Source organism: Wyeomyia smithii, chromosome 1 (genome assembly GCF_029784165.1).
Source record: "Wyeomyia smithii strain HCP4-BCI-WySm-NY-G18 chromosome 1, ASM2978416v1, whole genome shotgun sequence".
NCBI lineage: Eukaryota > Metazoa > Arthropoda > Insecta > Diptera > Culicidae > Wyeomyia > Wyeomyia smithii.
The window spans coordinates 172,343,667-172,367,148 of record NC_073694.1 but is presented as its reverse complement, the minus strand read 5'-3'; the positions used below and the strand labels follow the sequence as shown (position 1 = coordinate 172,367,148).

Here is a 23,482-nt window from a genome sequence, read left to right as displayed (position 1 = left end):
CCGGTGACTTAGTTAGGGCAAAATACATGTTGCCCTGTTTTAAATGGATCTTCACAAACTTTGCGGTAATTTCGAAACATATTTTTTTAAGTAACTTGCGACTAGATTTAGCAAAATTTGAACAAGTTTTGTATTGTATTGAAAAATTACCTGAACCACTTTTACCTAAACATTACAACACCGAAAACCTATACAAATTGACAACTGAAGTGACAACAATTCAGAGTTGTTTTGTAGCAAAGGCAATGATTTTTTTAGACCGTTCATTTCAATATTCTTTATAACTTACACTTTCAGTTAAATGAAGGATATTTTACCCCAATTTTACTGAACTAAAATTAATCTTTTTTCATCAAAAGATCACCTTCTGTATTTGAAGTTCGATGATATGATATTTGTTAACAGTACACGATACTGATTCTCGATCGTTTGGTAAGGTTATTTCGTTGAACCGCACCAGAAAGTATGGGCACACTTAGAAATAACTGAATAATGAGTATTTTGATTTCTAAGTTCAACTTTTACTATGCAAACATTTTCTCAAATATAGGGGAACTGCTCCATTATTCATCTCATTGAGCCGATATTCATGAAAAATGCATGGATTAAACACCGAATTTTAACGAAATTATTGAACAAATAAACGAAATATGCTCACGTGCTCTTATGGAATTGTTCAGCATTATATATTCAGTAAACTTAGCTGGATTTATTCTGAATTTTGTAAAACAAACCATTTTTCACAACGCTTCCATATCCATCTCAAAACTTGAATCACTGCTCAATTGTTCATCCCACGACGCCCCCATATTCGTCACACTGTTAATCATGAATGAATCACATTATCATGAATGAGCGTAGTCGCAGCCCGTCGTAGTAGGTTACCTAGATATCCGCTGCAGTTGTTTACGGGCAAAATTGGTAACCTAGGTAACCACTACAGTGCTGTGGATTTATGTCAATTATGACGGAATAATTGACATATTCAGTATGATTTTTCGTATTAACAGAAACTGATTTGGCAACTTTTGATTTTCTTCAACGCAGTAAAAACAGATGAAAATACATACAGATGAAATTTATTAATCGTAGAAATTCATCTCATATATTTCTGCTAATTCAAGCTTGTTTTAGGAAAGGTTTAGGTTTCTGAATTAGGTTATAGAATTAAATGAGTTTTCGAGAGCAGATGCCCGACTGTAATAGCAAATTTAGTGCTTCTAAAGTGAACTAATAAGAATCCATTCCATGGATTAGCATTTTGGTTCAAGAAAAAAAAAACGTTTTTTCCTGTATTCAATTGTGTTTTCATATTGTATGAGATGAATATGTGGGCTGAGATAAATAATGGAACAGTTCCCCTATTCACTTACAAATACTGCTCTATGCTGTTTCTCATCATTTACCGTATCCAAGATGGCGGACTTTTACTCTTACCGTCTTTATAAGGTCTGCACAGACGCTTCATAGTATCAGTTGTAATCAAGATTGTTAATCGATAACCTATCGTAAACGCCGATGACGATACTGATTATTTTCGTTATCGACGATGACGCTAACGTCTTCAGACATCTCCGTGGGTTATTTTTCAAAAGTAAATAGCAACACTCGGTGCGGTTATTTTGATGGTTGTCGAGTCAGTTTTAGCAACCAAAATTTAGCAACTGGTGCACTTGCTCTGATAAAACAAAGACGTCAGTGAGCTGAAAACGTCTGGCGATTATCGTCACCGCCGATAACGTTAACCTTTAGTACCCAAATTAATTTTTAGACGGACTTCGAAAAAATCACTATTAAGCCTCATAAACATTTTTTAAGTTCTGGGCACTGGGCACTAGAGGGTTAATGTTTGAAGACGCTATCGTCATCGTCAATAATAATAGCAGACGTCGTAAAACTTTCTGGCTTTTGGTTTGACCGATGCTACTTGTTCTGGACTTTTTTTTTGGCATATGTTGCTTGTCTTCAGACCAAGTCTGTTTTTAGAACGTACAACGTTCGATACAGATGTACCCACCTTTTTAGCCACATCGCGTTCAGACGCTGAGCTTTGAAGATCAAACATATCCTTGATTTTCTTTTCAATTTCTGGACATACTGGACCACGTTTTCGGTAAGTCCGTTTTCCTAGGCATACTTGCGGATCGCAATACGAACGGCTCCGATGCTTACTCTTTCATCTTTAGCCAACTTTCTCAGCAACATTCCTGAGATGACAGGAGTAATGTAAACAAACGTACGCAGCCAATTCGAAGCACAGAGAACGACGCACGTTTGAAAGGCGCCATATTTTCAGTGTGCCCATACTTTCTGGTGCGGTCTCTATTCATACCAGACCAAATAGAGAAATTTATCAGGGAATGAAATTAGCTGAACTGCACGAAACAAGCAGATAAACGAAATTGATGAATCAAAATCTACATTAAATTTGCAGACTAGTAGAGAGATGAAATTGGCTAAAGCAAAAGCTGAATAATCTATGCATGGAATTCGTCCTTCCACAAGACAAAAACGAAAAAAAAAAAACAGATAATTCGGGGGATTTTTTTTTTCAATGTTCATTCCATTTTTGTTAAAACCATCAGTAACGATTCTTTAGAACAGGGGTGCTCATTTCATTACGGGAGTCACTTCACGGCGGAATATATTTCACTCTCACGCTCACTTTACTTTTTGAGACCTATTCCCGGTTCCACCTCAAGTGAGGTGACAAAAATTACCTCCGTGAAGTAAAATTGACACTGAAGTAAAACTGAGAATAGGACAAGTGAAATGAGTATGTTTCCCAGCTCAAAAAATTTCTAAGTTTCAGAAGGTCGATTTTTTCTGTATTTTAGATAACACCAGATCTAGACGTTTTCTGAATTTCTAAGACTTTTGACATCAAAAAATATTTTTTTCGGTATCGAAAATTTCATGAACTACTGTGCATTTTTTTCCTCGGTCAAAAAGTTGAAACTTTGACCGCTTTCAAGCACTAAATTCGAATTCTGAGCCGTTTCGTTACTTAGAAAATAAATCCAATATTTATTATTAGGTCACAAATCAATCAATTTTCATACTTATCCCATCTTCGTGGAACCATTTCACCGTCCAAAATAGTCGTGAATCATTGTCACGCGACACGTCACTTATTCCGTTTTCACTTCAGTGATATGACACTCATAATAACCCAGAATTCATGCTAGATGTCACTTTGCGACGTTTTTCTCACTTAGGTAAGACTCTGATTTCACCGTGAAATTACTCCCGTAATAAGCACCAGGACCTCTTTCCAGTCATTGAAAAGGATCACCGCTTCTATAAAAACTGATAGAAGCGGTGTTTATTTTCGACGACTCTGTTCTCAATTAAGAATCACTTTCTATTTTGACCTTTTCTGGCCAATTTACTTCCCGGTGATAAGCATCATTGAATTTTTGGTTTTTAAAAAGGAATTACGGCAATTTTGAATTCAATTTAGGATCATTTTCCATGAGCATCAAACATTAATTTAGGATTATTTCATATTTTAGCCTATTCGTGTCTATAGAAGCAACATTTCTACAATTCAGAGCCTAATTTGAAATCATTTTCGATTCTATACATTTGTTTATTTATTTTATCCAAACTTCGCTGCAATTTTGGATAACTATAATAGTATCATATCCCATCATTGACCCGCTCGAACCTCATTTCAGAAGAGCTTTCTCCGAGTTCAAAGTAGTGCCTACAAGTTGCAGATTTATTAGGGAGTGCGGGATAGTTTCTGAAGGAGGCTTCACCACGTGCACAAACCAATTTTCAATTCGAGGGTGGGGGGCAGTACAACAGAACGTTGCCGTTTGCCAGAATCCTGCGCTGTTACGTTTCGTATGATTGTATTATTTTCCGTTCGAGCATGATTTAAGCAATTAGCTATTCGATAGCAATAGTCAGTCAACAAAACCGATATTATTTACGTTTTGATTTCGCATGGTTGTGTTTATGCTGGCTGCCGCATATCTCCTGTTCAGTTACACTTTTGCGTTGGTTTTTTCGTTCATACCTAGAGTTTGGCGAATGGTACTAGGTACTTAGCAGATACATCATATTATCCATAGAACATCACCAATAGGAATAAGACAATCGTATTCACATCTAACGATAATCAAATAGTTTTACCCAGTGATCGAACCAATGTTTTAATCTAATCCTGGATAGAGATGGCTATAAATTATTAAAAATCCCCTTCAAATTTCTAGGCAATGTTTGCCAGCAGTATACCTGAAATAATTGAACTCGTTGGTAGCGGTTCTAAATACGGTGGCGAACTCAAACGCGAGCAAGGAAAGAGGTAGATTCATTGAAGTTCCTTCCTTCAACAAGTCCAATTTTTAATACATTTCAACAGTTTTGGACAATCTGTCAGTTGCCGATTTTTCCGTTGGTTGCTTCCTTTCCAAACGTTTTGTTTCACATAATATTAGTTTCTAATTTCGTTTTCCCAGTTAGATGCCTTGTTTTGAATTGATTCCCTTGTTCACAAACCAGCAGTATAAGTCAAACCTTGTTTGTGATTTTTATTTGAGTAAAAACAGTAAACTCAAACATACAAATTATTACTTCTCCACTGCAGAAGCTAACTTCTAACTCTCTTTAAAATAATTAAAGCTGTTATTTGATCCCCGAATGAGTCACATAGGAACTGTTTCGTTTCGTTTCTCCGCCCGCCTGATTCAACATTTTCACCTCTCTACCTCTCTGTTGGAATGTGAATTAGTCCCATACCTTAAAATTTATGACAACTCAAATTCCACCGAACATCAAATGACTACTATTAAGAAACCCACATCCTGCCCACTGTTTCTTCGGCGCATTGCAATGCATATATTTACCAGGCCGTCGCTAGCGTCAACGGCATGCATGGTTATTGGTTATTGCACTCCAGGCGCACACGTAACACAAGCGTAACATCCGGTAAATGAAAGAGAGAAACAGAGAGAATCGCTATTCACGAGTTTTCCGGGATCGTTAGTTTAGTTAGTTCTACACCTGCCAGGGAAAATAGTACATAACTATGGACAAAATAACAGCAATAAAAAAAGTACATTGAATTAAATTTTAGGGACGCAGAATATATGCATAAGCATTGTTTTCTTTATTAACTAGTATAGCTTTGTTGATTCTATTAAACATTCACTTTTTGTAGAACTGAGTATCGAAAATAGATCACGTATAAATCGATGTTATTAGTTTTATCGTCCCTAAACGAAAGCATTTTATTCAGCACGTAAATAATAAATCAAAGTTTATCATTAAGACCACGAACAAAACATGAAAAAACGGAGTTTGTTTAGATACGTTCAAACATTGATTGGTTCATTTTTTCTCCATTCGTCCAGCTGCCTAAAATACCCAGATTTGATAAAAAAAAACACACACACACAGAACACAACACAAACATGTGAGGGTGTAATTATGGTTTAAGATACTAATTAGCGTGAAGCAAATCAGTTTGCCAAACTATTGTGCATACTATTTGAAATTTAGTGCGATGTCGCTGTTGTTCATGAGCAAAATTTTGCGTTGTCTATAGTCATGCTTTTGAGTGAATTGTAGAACAAAATACGTTTGATTTCGATTAAATGTTTATAGTTTTGTTTCAATGTTACTATATACAATCTGAAAGCGGTTGTATTGACCAGCAGTAAGCGCAGATTCACGAAGTGACAATTTTAGTGTGACCCTAAAAAAAAGCGTAACCTAAAGAGAAGTAAAGAGATACTCAGAGGTAGAGTGGAGCGGTGAGCGAAACGAAATGTCAGAGTCTGAGTCAAACGAACCTAAAAGGTAACACCGCTTTGATGGGTATTGTATCGGGTACAATGAAGAACGCGTTTATTTTCTTTTTTTTTTATTGCTAAATACTGAATTGAAAATGCTCCAGAACAAAGTAATTATCAATGGTGGTGAAGGTGTATACAATTAAAATATAACTATTAACACCTCCACGATTTTTGTAATGCGCTTCCTTATTCTTCTGGACTAACATTATCACCACCAATTATCTGTGTCGAATTAAAAAGAGTAGTCAACGTTGAACTTTGAGAAAAAAATCTGGCACCCACCTATATGAAATCCAGTTGCTAAATTCATAGTGTTTTTCACCGCTCATCTCTCCCTCTCTCGCTAAGTATTACTAGTGAGGTAAACTTTATCTTGATTGATTTGTTCACGTTTGTGCGCCATTTCTGTTGGTTCGCGCTAGAATTGTGTAAAGTGAAGAAATCTCGACTACTTTGTGATAAGGTCGTATGTCTAAACGTAAACAAAACGAGTGAGCGTTATACCCCTTGAACTTCACCAGCACGAATCATCTCTCACCTTATCACAAAGTACTCCAGAAATGTAAAGTATCATATGTTTTTGACGAAAAAAAAGCTGATATTGAGGTCAAAAGAACAAACAAACAACGAAATTAAAAATAATGATTATCTGACATGAAAAAATCGTTTGGGGTGAATGGACTGCTATTGGGGTGATATGGACAGTGTTTGGGGCGATGTAAACAGAGTAAAAAATGTCGCTTGTATAGTATTAATGGTTTCTTAATACACAGTAGAAGGTAATATTAGGCACACTGAATGATAATTGTAATTCTTACGCATTGCACAGTGATTCCACCATACGCAAAAAATAATAATTTATCCTTTTCCAATTATTGAAAATAGAAGCTGAGTATACGTTCGAGTGGCGTGTGTGTGTGTCGTGTGTCGTGTGTGTGTCGTGTGTCGTGTGTGTGTATGTATGTGTGTCGTGTGTGTGTATGTGTGTGTCGTGTGTGTGTGTGTGTGTGTGTGTGTGTGTGTGTGTGTGTGTGAAAAGAGGTTGTCTTTTTTGGCCATCCGAATTCAAAAGAGGACCAAACAAAAACATACGGGTCTAAAGTTTTTCGAAAGAGAACAATTATACCAATGTTAAAAATGATCTGAACAAAAAACAAATCTGTTAATAAGAAAGGTTTTCCGACATCAGAAATGAGTTCAATACCCCAAAATTGCGATTATATGTCATTCTCAATCATTTTAGAACTACCTTTAGGTTTTTTCAGACTTTTGTTCCGAAACCTGCCACTTTGCGGGGAAATTCTCAAAAAACTTTAAATACACGACCGCAAAACTTACAGCAACATAAACTTTTGATGTTTCCTTTGCTTACATTGGCACTGCGGTGCACCTATCACAGTAAACCATGAAATTTTTATGTGAGGTAGGGTTTAGTAGTTCAAGGAAAGGACAGATTAGTACATGGAACCCAAAGAAGTCATTTATCTTGTCCATTTCACCCCAGGGATCCGAATTATCCCAAACTATCCTCTGTTTAACACAAACACTGCCTCCGGTTTCTCTCCTAGTAATTTTCTGACAACAAAACGTTAGCAGCTAGCAGCAGATCCCTAAAATTTTTTCCAATAAATATCGAAACATCAACTGCGACAATATGTACTACACTGACGGATCACTTCTTGATGGGTCCACTGGCTTCGGTATCTTCAATAACAATTTAACCGTCTCCCATAAGCTCGATAATCCTGCTTCTGTTTACGTCGCAGAATTAGCTGCAATTCAGTACACCCTAGGGATTATCGAAAAAATGCCCACGGACCATTATTTCATCTTTACGGACAGTCTCAGTTCCATTGAGGCTCTCCGATCGATGAAAGATGTTAAGCACTCTCCGTATTTCCTGGGGAAAATACGGGAACATCTGAGTGCTTTATCCGAAAAATCTACTCAGATTACCTTAGCGTGGGTCCCTTCTCACTGCTCGATACCGGGTAATGAGAAAGCGGACTCTTTGGCTAAGGTGGGCGCAACAAACGGTGATATTTATGTAAGACCAATTGCCTTTAATGAATTTTTCGCACTTGTACGTCAGAATACGATCATCAGTTGGCAAAATGCTTGGACCAGAGGGGAATTGGGAAGGTGGTTACATTCCATAATCCCCAAAGTATCGACGAACCCGTGGTTCAAGGGGTTGGATGTAGGTCGGGATTTCATTTGCGTGATGTCCCGGCTTATGTCCAATCACTATAGATTTGACGCGCTCCTCCGTCGTGTTGGGCTCGGGGAAAGTGGTATCTGTGCCTGTGGTGAAGGTTATCACGACATAGAGCATGTGGTTTGGTCATGCCCTGTACACCGTGACGCCAGGTCTAAATTAATAGCTTCCCTGCAGGCCGAGGGTAGACAGCCGGCTGTTCCTGTTCGTGATGTCTTGGCGAGCCGTGACCTATCCTACATGTCCCTTATATACGTTTTCCTGAAATCCATCCACGCCCCAGTCTAGTCCCGTTCCCCTCCGTCTACACCCAACAAAACGACAAGAACACGTTTGAACCTTAAGCACAAAACCAGCAACCAGACCCCGCACAATAGAACCAGGACCCAAGGACTACGAGCCTCTGTCCCAACTCACGACATCGTGGCTCAGCAGAACGAATCCATACATGCCATTCGACGATTATCAGACGACCATTGAACAACAAAACACTGATTGGAAATCCCATGCTAGTTTTAAGTTAGACTTAATTTCAGCTCGTAGTCGGCAGCGAGGATAAAAAATTTGCTTTAGTTTTTAAGTCATCAGATATAATTGGCGCCGTTAAACATTAAATTGTATTTGTGCCGTGTCAAATAAATGTTATGTGAAGAAAAAAAAAAAACGTTAGCAGCTAATACCCCGTTCACACTACACCGCATATCACCTGATATCAGGCTATTCGTGCTATCGAGGCCATATCACCATCGATATTACCTGATATCCCATACAATCGAGCTGTCAACGGATATTACCTCGGCTGCATGCTATCGCGGATATCATGTTCGAAAACCAATAATAACCACATTTCCAGCAGTTGGCAACACGGCCAACAGACATTTGACGCAACCCTACAAATTTCGCAATTCGCGTTGCATGCGAGGAAAAAGGAAGGAAATATTTTTGCTATTTGCATCCCGCACATGTTGACAATTGTATATGAGAGTTCGCGTTGGTGCGAGCCAACTAACTGACATTTCTATCCTAATCCCATTGCTCTTGTTGTCTTGTTTTAGCTTTAACCTGTTTTTGTTTTCTTCTCTTTTCAATTACCAAAGCAAATGTCAAATCATATCAGCTCACTGAAGTGTGAACGCTTGAGGTGATATCCGATATAATCGGCGATATCAGGTGATATCCGGCGTAGTCTGAACAAGGCATAAGTTTCACTTGTATTGTGTCCTGAATGGTGACACTAGTAACGAAGCAATTGTTCTAGATTTCAAACTAAAAAATGCAAGAAACTGGGGTGACTCTGATCAGCGGGATGATTTTGATCACTCTACCTCTTTTTAGAATTTGTGACAAAAAAAACGCTCGTTAAGCTTCAGATTTGTCGTAATCTTCAATGGGTGTGAGTGTTTAGATATGTCTTCTTATTTCTCTTATTTTTGCATTTTCTTCCTCAAAGGCAATGTTGAGTCCCAATAATCTCAACAGTGTATTACATTTTTTATTTCTAACGACAAGCCAAGACGTCATATAACATGCAACTTTTTTCTATTAGATAAGCCATATTCCACTTGGTCTAGCTTTTGGTGATTTTAGACCCCCTCCCTCTTGATGGACAATTGCTCATACATGTTCCAAAAAATGTGTTTGAATTTTGGACATTCACTAACATAAACTGTTCACGTGGAATGTGAATAGCCCCAGATTGATTCTCATATTTATGAACTTATTTAAGTCGTTTTGGATTGTTAAATTTGTTAAAGCTGCAAAATTTCACTCCAAATTCATTAAAACAATGACGTGATCAAAGTCCCGGATCCCGGAATGATGATTTATGAAAAATATTCAGAGCATATTTTAAAACAGCAGAATGGTTGCTTTTCAAGTGGTGACTATATCTTGCTCAATGCATACCAGTACTCAGTTTTAAAATATCAAACTCATTTTAAAAATACCAATATTAAAAATATTTGAGATATATTAAAAAAATGATCAAAGTCACCCCAGTTTACGGTACCTTTCATTCAGAGGTTCGAAACTTGGAATCAGAGATGATTAATTTAGCATGACATCTTCTTCGACTCTGTTTAAACGATACCGGTATGCAGTTTGCAGAGAATATTTTCCATTTAGTGAAACAAGATTGAAGATTAATCAATTGAAATGTCAGAAGTTGTTTTGTTTTTCGTTAAGTGTTGTCGTTTACATTTCAGGAGTTCTTGTAACACAGTTTTTTATTTAAAAATTATGTATTTGTTTAAAGCATGAATATTTTACAAGTTCTATGTAGGTAGAGTAGAAAAATATGAAATTTGTCTCTTCCCCTGAGAATTACGAAACTTTTTCGGAATATAACATAACAAAAATCTAATTTATAGTATTGATTATAAGCATGAAATTAATTACGATGCTGCTGAATTTCAATTGTTTTAGCCATAATTGGAATCAATTTGCTGCCAAACTCGGTTTTTGATAGCTTTACTAACTTTTACTTGTCTTGAAAAACATGTAGAAGTGTGAAATTTCTTACTAGCAGTACGAGTGATACATGATGCATCATGCATTACGTTCAACAATAGGTCCCCGTTTTGGGCTTTGAAGTAGCGTGAAACGTCGGTTTATAGTTTCTACAAGTTATAGTAATTCCGTTGGTTTACCACTCTGATTTTGAGATATTTTAAACGGGTACATTAAAGCCATTTATTATAGTGTGCTTTACCTATGAGCTGAGGGCTTTTGTCATATAATTTGTTTGTAAAAATGGTACCCAGTAAATCTAAATTTGGGCATAACACATAACTTGTACATTTGTTATATATGTAAAATAGGTTTAGCAACGCTTTTACAAAATTACGGTGCACATAAGGATAGTTTCTCAAATACTAGAACAAATACTGTACAGTTTCAAGAGCATCGTTGAAAATTCTTAATCGTTACAATCTCTGTCAAAGCGATTCATTCAGCTTTATATATCGACTCAATCTCTCTCCAGATATCACAATCCAAAATTGTTTTGTAAAAAAGTACATGTAAACAATCAAAGCAGTTATGTACTGATTTTGCATTGAAAAATATAACGTCGATGCACTGTCAATCCGGTTCGCTAATAAACCATAAAACTATAATTCACCTCTCAGTCAACATACACAAATATGACACATTTTACACTTTCAACTACAAAAAACTACTAATGATAGGTTTTATCCTGTACAAATATCATCTTGGTTTTCTCGTTTCCTAATGGCGAAAGATAGAGTATCAGTGGAACAGTACAAATAGTAATTTGTTCACGATAAAATCGATGAAGAAGAACAACATTTGAAAATGCGATTAGCAGGACGTGAAACGTTTCTACTTACGGGACATACTAAAACAGTTTAACCGTTTTTATAACTGTCATTTCAATAACTAAATGTACCGCGAATATTTTAAAACTTGCACCAAATTCACGTATTAGTTTACAGTTTACACACATCATTATTGCTACAGGAAAAAAGTCGATTCCACTATTACCGTCTCTTTTTCCATTTACAGATTTTCGTTTCTTTCTTCTTTAGGCTCTTATCAATTTTTTTAGCTTTATTTGACTGTTGCTGTAAAGCAATAGCTAAGTAAAAATATTTTTCAAGTTTTCTGGTCTTAGCCAATTAAGCACCATCCAGTGAATGTTCTGTTGCGTTCATCTTTCAGCGTGTTGTTTGCCCGTAGGTTTTTTTTTTCAAACTAGATTTCAGTATTACTCGATTATTTTCATTCATGATTTCGAAAGTTCCCGTTAGCGACAAAATTTCAGGAGATTTTGATGATGTAACCATTTATTATCAGGGTTTTGTTGGCAAAATTTTTCTCTCATTTTTTTTTTTTTGAAATTGTTATTTTACTTTTTACTGTAGTTCGAAGATTTTTTTCCTATATTATCTCTAGTCTGTTGTTTTAAAAACGACCAGGAAGAGTTGATAAAATAATTATAAATCCAGTTGAACGGAAAGCGGTAGAAATATAATGAAAACGTATTATTTAAGGGTAATTACATTCCGCTTCCGATAACCGTTTTATTGCTGAAACTCGTGAATGTAAATCTAAAGTCGTCATGATGATTCGTGGACTCAAACACGGATGTAATTATATGAACTGTGTTCACCAGTGTCTCCAAAAACCGATAGTTAACTGTAAAGCAATGAAGCGACCTTTTATTGAAATGTTTTCTGCTTGGCAATGCTATTCCTCCTTCTACCAATTTTTCTAGGCGGTGTTTGCCAGTTGGATTCCGGAAATCACAGAATTAGCGGCGCAACGAAATAAGTACGGCGGAAAATACACAAAGGACGTTAGAAGAAGGTACAAGGGCGTACCTACTGCTTCCACCGTTTACTTTTCCCGTTTTTTTGGTTTCCGTTGTTTACGCTGACTTACGTTTTAATCTGATTTGATTGTTCGTTGTTTTTATTTTCCAAAACCATTGCGTTGGTTCGGTTTGAATTTCGATTTGATTTCTTTTCCTTGCGTTTTCCTTGTTTTCAATCTCAATTTCATTCGAGTTATTTTGTTACTTGAAACACCAATTACGTTTCGGTTTTTACTGCAAAAATATAATTAGACGCTCACAATCACACTCCTTTTCAGATAGTATCTCGAATAATCACTTCATTATACTCCAATCCTTGAATGCCACAGCTGGGCTTTCTAGTTATTCTCACTGAAACAATTACTTAAGCACAAAGATTCCAGAATAGCCGGTAGGATTTTAAAATTTCACTTTCGAAGTTCTTTCGTTAAAAACAAAATATCTTTATCATAAAAATTGGAAATTGAAATGAACAATAAATTCAGTGAGAATAAGAGTAGCCTCGACTGTGGAAGCCTCGTTTCAGTTGCTCCCACATCTTTCGATCATTTCGCATTAGGATGATGAACAACAAATTTATTTTGATTTATTTCATCAACACGGTGTCACTCTAAAAGGACAACATTAGAAGCTATGTGTGCACTCTTGGGTGTAACGATACCCGACGCAAGATGCTTCTTCTGCATTTTAAGCAAATACCAAACGGGTTGAAAATCTATCTAGCAGCATCGGGAAACATAGAACATAAACCTCAAACGCAAACCTGACACAGTTTCAACTGCGGAACGGCTTCAAATAAAGCGTTGAACCATATTGTTTCGCGTACATTATTTTCTTTTCTTTTCTTCAATTATATGATTTGATCAAAGCAATATATTTCGATAAGGCATTGGTTTCTTGGCGGCATGTAACTTGACTCATTTTTGCGGCTTGTAATTTTGTGCTTGATAACCAGTTGAGGATCCACAGTTTCGATATAGAGAAACTTTTCAATTGTTGAAAAAACAGGCATTTCTGCAGTAGGTCAAGCAAATCTAACCTTCATTTGAGAGCTGCGAAAAAAAAGAAGGATATGTTGAAATAACATCAAAATAAATTTGAAAACTATGATTTGATTTAAATCTGTCTACCTTTCACTCTGTTGTCATCATTTCTTTAGTTGTTTCTTAAGTTCGTTCGCATTTTTTCGTAATTTATGTTTAATTTTTTTCTAAGATATATTCTTTAGTTAATACTAACAATGAAAAGTGCATGCTAGCCATCTCAGCATCCATAAAATTACGCTCCGAATTGTACTGATAGCTACATACACTACACTTGCAGAAAATTGAATGAATATCCAATTCTAAATAACATCACATTAATTGCTATTATGTTGTTTTTGACACCCAAGCTCCCACAGAGAGTCCTTTCCCTGAAATATTAACATAATGTTTGGTTTGGAGTTTTTGTGTTTTGTTTACTCCCTGCTCCGGTTTTATCGCTTATAAACCAAAAAAAAACCTCGAACTAGAAATTACTATCCAATACAGTCACTATTTTCTGGTCGGAAATATCCCTTCGTCACAATAATTCAACCGCGTCATAGAAACAATCCGATCTCTAATCCTCTGAAAACAACAATCTAACAAAAGCTCCTTTTCATACTTTGGATACCGTGAACAAAAACCACTGACGTCTTTCCTAATAAACCAGACAAATTATTTTAGACCAACCTTGCAGTGTTGGCGACTGGAAGAAAAAAAATAATTAAAGAAAATCAGAGAGAAATGGCAATGAAACGAAACGCGGTCACAAAATTTTCGCTCAAAATTTTCACTACCGAATCCGAATTTCCGAGTTCTGGGTTACTCTGATCCAAAATGTCATGTACCAATGACACATGAAATGATATCGTAGAAAGCCACTTTCTAACAAATCGCAACCTCCTAGAACATTATTCTTTTCTGTTTTGGATTTACCTAGATATTAATTTTTACTGCACAGTTTGATTGCATTCCTTTTTCATTTATAAGTTATATATTGAATAAACTAGTTTAGCTGATTTGTAATAAACGATATTTCAGACATGATAAATATAGCACAATTCTTTCAACTTTCAAAGTCCCTATTCAACACCTTTGTTCTGTTCTCGAATCACAAACAAAATTTACTTGAATTATTATTGTTATTACTTACTCATTAATCTCTGGCGTCATAAACTGTATTTTTTCGAAAACATCTTCTTTGCTTTGATTTTATTTCACTTCATTCCTTTTTGTCTAAATTATTCTTTTCTGTCAAAAATGCCAATCATTTGTTTCTTTCATTCCATTTTCCAATAAATATAAATATAAACATGCTTCACATTTATATATATTACTATGAAACCCAAATACAATTGATGTAGAACATTTCAGTTTGCTTGCACAGCCTGTATGCCGCAGCCACGCATATTAGAGCAAAAAAATGTTATCTACTTTTTATTATTGCAATATAACTTTTTGATTAAAAAAAAAAACTACTATTCTGAAGGCAACAACGAGTAATCAAAATAAATTAATAGCACACGCTTCCACAGTGATCATAATCTTCGTTCGTCCCACAAAACAATAGGATCTGCTGCGCAATGAAGTTGAACGTTGTATTTTTCATTTCTCCGATTTTTATTTCAGTGCACTTCAGTGCTCGGTTTTGTTATTGAAACGTTTTTTTTTTTCATTTGAAATAGTCCCAAGAAATCGACGCCTATGCTACGAAAAATTGCCACGATAAGATTTGAATCAGAATGAGGTCGATAATATGTGTAACGAAAGGGAAGTAATACGTACTAAAAGCTATCCGTGTCGAGCAAGAAACTGCGGTCGAACAATTGGCTACCCGTAACAAGAAAATTTTATAATTTAAGAAAAGAAGAAGTTTATTTTTACATTCATCCATTTCCCCGTAACATCACACGACTAACTAACAAATACACTCGGCAGTTTGCAGACACAAAAGGATCTATGCGTCGCAAGCGGGTTTGGAACGTGGCTGCGTGGTTCATTTGAAATTTTATTCATGAACTTAAATAATTTAGACACATATTAGGAATTCAGCAATAATTTCATCAATTCAGACCAAGGATCCTCGAAAGATACTAGACTTCTTTCACTAGAATCTAGATTGGCAAGTTCAAAGGAAATTGAACTTGAGCTATCCATAAACGCAAGCCAAGGTTGAATAAAAGTTGAATAATGGGTTGATTTTATTTTATTAACCTATCAATTTTATACTTCTATTACATTGATTCATTTGAAAAAAAAATGCATGTTAGTAAACCACTCACTGTCCAGTTGTTCAAGCAATGTTTGTCCGAGTTGCTGGTTTTGGTGTTTCGTTATTGTTGGAAATATTCCAAAAAATAGAGAGCCAACAACTTGTATATCATTTATATGTCTTAATAGTATTTTTTTAAATCGTCATTAAAAATTCCATATAAATGTAAAGAGACTTACAGTATGCCCAATTAAATAATGCCCTCGATGTGTGACGCACAGTCCTTTGAATCACAGTTTAGAGCTTTCCCCGAAAGTTGAAAACGTTCATTTGACAGCACAGTATTTATTACACAACATAGCCTTAACGAATTCACACACACTCATATGTAGATAAAAAATCAACTCATCATGATAACAGTGATACTGATGTATGCGTATATTTGTGCAAAATGTGTACAAGTTGAAATTCCCCACATCGCTAGAGATCCACTAGAAAAGTATTATTTTTTCGCTTGAGGAGTGTGTGCGTGAGTTGTCCTTATTGTTTATTTCTTTAAGTACATCCTACGTTTTCCTTTTCAACAATTTTTCTACGCCTCACCTTGATCATCTCTAAATGATATTTAGTTACGTGGCAATCAAACACGAACGAAGCAAGAATAACAAGATAACACAGTCAGCCCTTTGTGCGAATGTCGCCAAAAAAGGACCCTGCCATTATTGATGACATTTCCAGTACCTCTTAGTACATATTAATCTAGACAACACATATTGCAGCGGCACATTTTCCCATTATCTTTAGGCAATGAAACTGTTTTAATATGATCGGTGCAATTACAACGTAATAATTTCTGTTTCTTACCTTTTCTTGATATCTGCAAAAATATTGATCGTATAACCTAGCCTACAACGTTTCTGCAAATATTCAAGTTTTTCGTTTTCTCTTTTCTTTCTTCTAATTCCATTTACTTCACCTTGAACTCCATTGTACTAATACACGTGTTATCGGCACCAAACCACCCAACGGTTTGATGCACACTGCTGCAATCCATATACGAATATGCATCTACGTGTTGTGCGCTTTGAATACATGAAATCCTCCATTCCTGTATCCATTATACTCACTATGAAAAAAAAACTCAAAAAAAAACATAAATCAACAAAAAAAAACAATCGTTGCTACAAAACTAAAGGCGATATTTGCAAGTTGTATACCAGAGATTATAGACTTGATCGGAACTAGACCCAAGTATGGGGGAACACTGAAGAATGAGCGAGGGCGAAGGTGAGATTTTACCAGAAAACTCTGCAGTGCTTTCAGCTTTTGACCTGTTGAACCTTTATGTTGCTTTTATGTTTCAAAAAAAAAAAAAACGATTCATTCCCAGCCATATTGTTTTTCTCTAGTTTCATCTGTTCTGCTCCTCGTCTGCTTAATTTTGATACGTTATTCTATGTTTTATGTTGTCAGCCTCTACTAAAAGCTATTTTTTCGATCTTGACCTGCCTGACTGATGACTGCCGCCATACCTGAACGACTGACTGAGAGAGTTTTTGGGATTTTTTAGGAGAAAAGGGCCCTTTTAATTATTTACTATGAACCTTTTTGCTTTTCGGTATTCGACTATTGGTGTGTTCTAATTACCGATACGTTATGATATTTTAGTAGAACACACTGATCAATCTGTCGAAGGCAAGAACATGGGATTCAAATTGCTATTAGGAATTACGATAACTTTTGGACTATTTACTAGAGTAGGGATCTCTACTAAGGTTAGGATCGGACTCGCTTCTGTGCTTGATTTTGGTTTCAGACTTATGCCGAGCTTTTCTAACTCATTAAAACGCTTTGCAAACACGTCTAATCTGTGAAAGTTTTCCAATAACAGCTACTTCAACAACGTAAAAGAGCGGAATTCCATAACATTGATTTTTGCGTGACGTACGGTTACATGTTCTGTTTTTGCACTGTGTAAAATAACAAAAGATGTCAGTTTTTCTCGCACCATACTAATGTATATTGTTTACATTCATACATTAAGTTGTAAGGTTTATGTATAAGTTACTTTCAGTTGCCATGTTTACCAATGTTATGGAACATCCCAGCTGACAGGGCCAAAAAGGAATACTCTGGTGTTCAACTTCCCAAATAGATCGTCGGTGATTGTTAGCATTTCTCCGTAAAACAACAACAAGCTGTCAAAACTACTACATAGAAGCATCGAATAAAATCAACTGTCGTGTGTTCAAAGGAAAACAGCAACTGGAAACTCGATACCCTATACCGTTGAGCATTTTCCAATGAACATTACGTCCGCAGTTGATTCTGTTTAAGCTTTATATGCAGAGATCGATGTCGAAAAGCTGCATCATAAACTGTGTGACGTCGTACAGTCACAGCATCAAATACGACTGATCCATCCGAAGCTCGTCGCGCATATATTGAATTGAATCTTTCTGTACACAATACACAATAATGGAAATACTTATCAAATGAATGTTGTAAGAGTGGATGCTACTGTCAGTGTTCCGGATGTGTAATTTGTTTTTTCCTGTGTACTGTGCTACAATGTCTGTGATATCACAAACTCTGTCTTTCTTCCATAGAACTGTACACTGGCCTATTCGAGTCTAATGTGCCATTCTTGATCGCAAATACGTAGTGTATACGTTTGAAAAGCCTCATCCTGCTCTGAAATATTTTTTAACCCGATCTTCCGGCGTTAATTTATCAACTTCAATCTACGGAAGTTTGCATTGAACAATAATCTCACCCCAACACTTTTGCTATTATTCTACCATCCAATTCACCCCGAACGTCCCAACTTTTCACCATTTGTAACTAAGAATACTTTCCTCTGGCAAGTGCTATCTTCGAACTAAATCTCATACTGTACCATTCTACTTAAGCGTGTAATCGTTGTAGTGTACTTTTTTCAGTGTTGTGACCAAATCTTCTTTTACAGTATAATCCGATGCATTCGTTCTATTTTACAAGTCGTAGTAATGAATCATTATTCGGTTGTTACTTTACTTTCGTTTCCAATTAATTTCAATGCTATTTGGTGTGTCGCTATAATCCGAAAATATAATACTGTTTTAATCATCCATCATTACGCGCTTCACTTCAGTGTCATAGAAAGCATACAGGAAAAAGATATAGCTTTTTCGATGGGTAACAGTGGTGAAATTATTGCGATTTGGACGGTTGGCTTATAATCAATTGAACATAGTTAAACACAATTGGTAACATATTTACCAAGAATTGAACGTAGTTCTAATATTTTAAAGGTGACTTTATTATTACTTTTTGCATGTTCCTTTGTGTCCGTATTACATCGTTTTACTACAAGTATAAGGACGATCTTGGTTTCGTTTTCAACACGTTACGTTACAACACGTTTTAACTGTGTTGATTGTGATAACCCAATGCACTATAAATACTAGCTGGCCAACCGAAACTGAAAATTAGTATGAACTAAAGATTTTTTTATAATTTCTCATGGACAATTTTTCGTAATTTTTGTGTGAAGCTCTACCATTATTCCAAAGCCGCGCATTAATAATAAATAAATCTGATGTGTACCAAACCATACAATTTCGCAAGAAAGAAAGTAAAACAAATTGATGAACAAAGTTTTTGATCAAGTTTTATTGATGATTCATATTTCTGGTTACCCCATAAAACATTCTCTCCCAATAACGGGTGACAACTGAACATTTGGAACTTTTTTCTACTGCTGTCAAAAAATGGTAAATGAAATTAGAGAAAAACTGATTCATTTCTCATGAAAACACATTGATTATGGACTAAAAAAAATTGAACATTCAAGAAAGCTCCGTTACCGGCATTCCGACAAAGCTTTCTGATGATGCCGGAACAAGAGCGTTGTACGGCTTGCAAGTCCGGTTTTCGAATGCACCTCTTGAGTCTTTTTCTGTCCACTATCATGGCCGGTCTTCCACACTACCTTCCTGGCGGATTATAGTTAAGGTTTGCAGGAAATGTAACCGGAAGATGATCGCTTTCAAAATGGTTTACCATGAAATGTTTGCCAAATTTGTTGTGCAGTTCATAGCGAACAATACAATGCGCTTGCGGAACGCTCCTTGTTTCGACGCCATTTTGAACAAACAAAAAATACTGGCATAAAGACGAAAGAGAGAGAGAGAGAGAGAGAGAGAGAGAGAGAGAGAGAGAGAGCTTTCATTTATATATTCATATTTCTCTCTAAGTGTGTTTGTTGTGGAGTAAGGAAACCTTGAAAAAAAATTTAATTGTCACTCGTTATAAGAGTTCGTAATCTACATAATTTTTCGATTTTTTTTATTTTAGTGGGTAGGTACCAAAAATTGTGGCTTAATAACATGTGTAAGGCCACTAAAATTAACAAATTTTCAAAATTGTTGCAAAACATGAATATATAATTGCGTGTTTCCTTATATTTTCCGAATGTTGCTGCTTTTTCCAGTGTGAAAAAACTATTCCGCCAGAAATCATTTGAACAGTGATGCCAGATATTTTGAAAAATATTTGCAACTACGCAAGAACGCACACAAGTGAAAGTCTGCACAAATCTGCGTACATTTTGAGAAAGTCTGCACGAATATAAGGGACTCGGTCCCGAATTTGTACAAGATCTGATGAAACTGCAAATATCTGCATTTTATTAGGAATCTGCGATGGAAATAAAAAAAATTCAAGCCTAATTCTAAGCAAAATTTTAAGCAAAAAACTGATTCAAAAATCCGCATAAAAACCGCGTTAAAAGACCGCGGTAATTCGAAAAACTGCGTAAAGAACTGCGTTGAGTCAAAAATCCGCGAAAAAACCTTGTTAATTAAAAAATCTGCGTAAAGTAATCAATCAAGAGAGACTTTAAAAAAGCCAAGACGCTCTACGACCAGTATTCAAAATTGTCGTCTCTAACGGTCATTCCACCCCGTAATTCAAAAATCCGCGGAAAAACTATTGAATTAGCTCGGTAGTGCGTAAAAAACGCGTTACTTCAAAAAGCCGCGTGATAAAACCTGACTGTACTGGTCTCTCAACGGGGCAATGTCCGTGTCGTTATCACTAGAAGGTTATGAAAAAACTCCAAGATGATACATGTCGCCTGTATAAAGGTGACTCAGTTTTAGGGGGGACCCTTAAAGAGATTGAAAAAAGAATAGTGTAAGATGAAGTGTTCGGGTGTTCTGCTATTGATTAAGGTTTATTTTAAGATGTATTTTGCATGTCGTTGCTGCAAATAAAGTGAACAGTGTTGGCAGCGTTTTTCTCGAAACCAATTTTTTTCAACTGGTGGTAAGTTTTTCTCAGCACCTATTGAACCGATTTTGCTGAAATTTTGTCTTAGCGTGTTTTAGCTTGGATTATCGTACTTGTTACATAGCCGTTAATTAGTAATTTAGTAAGTAATTTTTCATGAAAAAAAATTTTTTTTACTAAAATGGTCGTTATTTTGACAATTTTTTGAAATTCTCAAAAACTATGTAACAAGTTAGAAAATCGGTTTTTACATGCTCCAACAAAATTTCAACCAAATCGATTAAGTAGATGCTGAGAAAAACTTACCACCAGTTAGAAACTGATTTAGAGAGAGCATCCACGTTCCCAGCTACCAACAGCGTAATATATACTCACTATATTAACATACACGATATGCAAAATACATCTTCAAATACACCTCAATGAATAACTAAAATACCCGAACACTTCACTATAGTTAAACACCAGGAAAAAATCACGAAAATTCAATATTTTTCGACTTTACAGGGTAGGGTCCCTCCTTGAGCAAAAGATTTCATCGATAGAGCCCCTTTGAAATCTGGAGAACAACTCCCAGTACGGTTGTGCGGTTGTTTCAACCGAAGTTGGTATCGTCATGATGACATTTCCTGGTATTGGTCATATTTTTCAGAAGACTGCTATCGTGGAAGCAGTGCTACCAGCAATAAATACTAAATATCTTAGTATTGATTAGATTAATGAAAATATTAATTGATCGATTCACTTTCATGTACACCAGCAGATCGTGCATCTTCTTCTAGGCCTACCACGAAGTCGACAGCCACTTCCTGGTTCTCCGTTGAAGATAGTTTTGGTGGCTCTTTCGTCTGGCATTCTGGCTACATGTCCAGCCCACTGAAGCCTGCCACACTGTATTACCTTCACTGTATCAGCATGTTAGTATAGTTGGTACAACTCGTGATTCATGCGCCTGCGCCACATTCCATCTTCTAATTTTTCGCCAAGTATCGATCGCAAGACTTTACGCTCAAAAACTCCGAGCACTCGTCGATCAGCTTCCTTCAGCGTCCATGCTTCATGTCCGTAAAGGGCCACCGGGAGTATCAGCGTCCTATACAGCGCTAGTTTAGTGCGAGTTTGCAAACTACGGGATCTTAGCTGGTTACGTAGTCCGTAGAAGACCCTGTTTGCAGCTGCAACGCGTCGTTTCATATTCATACTCTTATCGTTGTTACATGACACAAGCGTACCAAGATAAACAAATTCATCAACCAGCTCAAATCGTTTCTCATCAATCTCCACTTCAGCACCAACGCCTCCGGACCTCTCACGCTCCCTGCCAGCTACCATGTACTTCGTTTTGGCAGAGTTAACGACAAGTCCCAATCTCGCTGCTTTCCTCTTAAAAGGTACGAAGGCCTTCTCCACGGCCTTACGGTCGATACCGATGATATAGCTGTCGTCCGCAAAATTAAAAAGCATGTGAGATTTCGTCATGATCATACCATTTCTTTGCTCGTTTGCTCTTCGTACTGAACCCTCGAGGGCGATGTTGAACAGTATGTTAGAGAGCGCACCCCCTGTTTCAGTCCATCTAACGTTACGAACGCGACTGATGTCTCGCCAGCTATCCGCACGCTTGATTTCCATTTCCATTTAAAATCCACAAACAGATGGTGCATCTGCAGGTTATACTCCCGGAACTTATCGAGGATCTGTCGCAGGGTGAAGATTCGATCCGTCGTGGAACACCCCAGCGTTTCAATAAGTCTCGCTATTGGTTGTTTCAGTTTGTGACGGTTTTGAATTAGAATACTTCTCTGAGGAAGTTCGGCTACATAGGGATGTGAAATGAAAATCTAAAACCGAAAAAAGTGAAAAATATGTCCAATTTCAAATGCTAATAAATCGGTTAGTATTCGATGGATTTCCTTCGTTCTTGCAGCAATAGATTGGAAGATCTTCTAAGATTCTTCCCAAAAGAAGATAATTGTAATTTTATTATTCACACTATTGTACTATTGAAAATAGTCAAGCCTTGGCAAAATGAAAAATTCGACCTCTGATTGGTTGTTATATGATTGCTTCCCAAGCACGGTCGACAGAATCATATACCTTGCAATTTTAAACATGCTATTTGGCCTATGAAAGAGCCTGTTTTAGCCGAAGCCGCTCATAATAATTCTAGACAGCGACAACAGCAATCGTCCTCCCTTAGCAGCAGCACTAGCAGTGCAGTGGATATCAGCGATGGCGGAAAGCGGCCACAGCAGTGGCGTAGCAATGGATAGCGCACTAGTTGCAGCGGATTCCAGCAACGATAGCAGCTGGGCCAGCTGATGCAGGGACAGTGGATACCAATGGCAGCGTATTGCGGCCACAACTGTGGCATGGCTATGGATAGCGCACTAGTTGCAGCGGATCTCAGCATCGATAGCGGCTGATGCAGTGAGGCACTTTAGTGAAATACAGTCTCTGTGCCATAGTGGGCACTAGTAAATGCATTGAATAAAAAAATGACTCATTTTGACAACACGTAAGCCGTCTAGTTTTAAGTGTTAAATCAGCTTTTCACTGTTTATTTTATCACAAGGAATACTTTATTCGCACTGTCAGTGATAACGCAAA

General features: G+C 36.6%; 1 protein-coding gene across 2 annotated transcripts in view; it reads left to right on the top strand.

Moving 5' to 3' along the window:
* LOC129724998 (calcium-activated potassium channel slowpoke) overlaps positions 1 to 23,482 on the top strand; it is a 119,927-nt gene that overhangs the window by 26,272 nt on the left and 70,173 nt on the right. For both annotated transcript variants that reach the window (XM_055680359.1, XM_055680368.1), the window contains exon 7: positions 16,794 to 16,885. In XM_055680359.1, the coding sequence (XP_055536334.1) occupies positions 16,794 to 16,885 (92 nt within the window). The remainder of the gene's footprint in view (positions 1 to 16,793; positions 16,886 to 23,482) is intronic.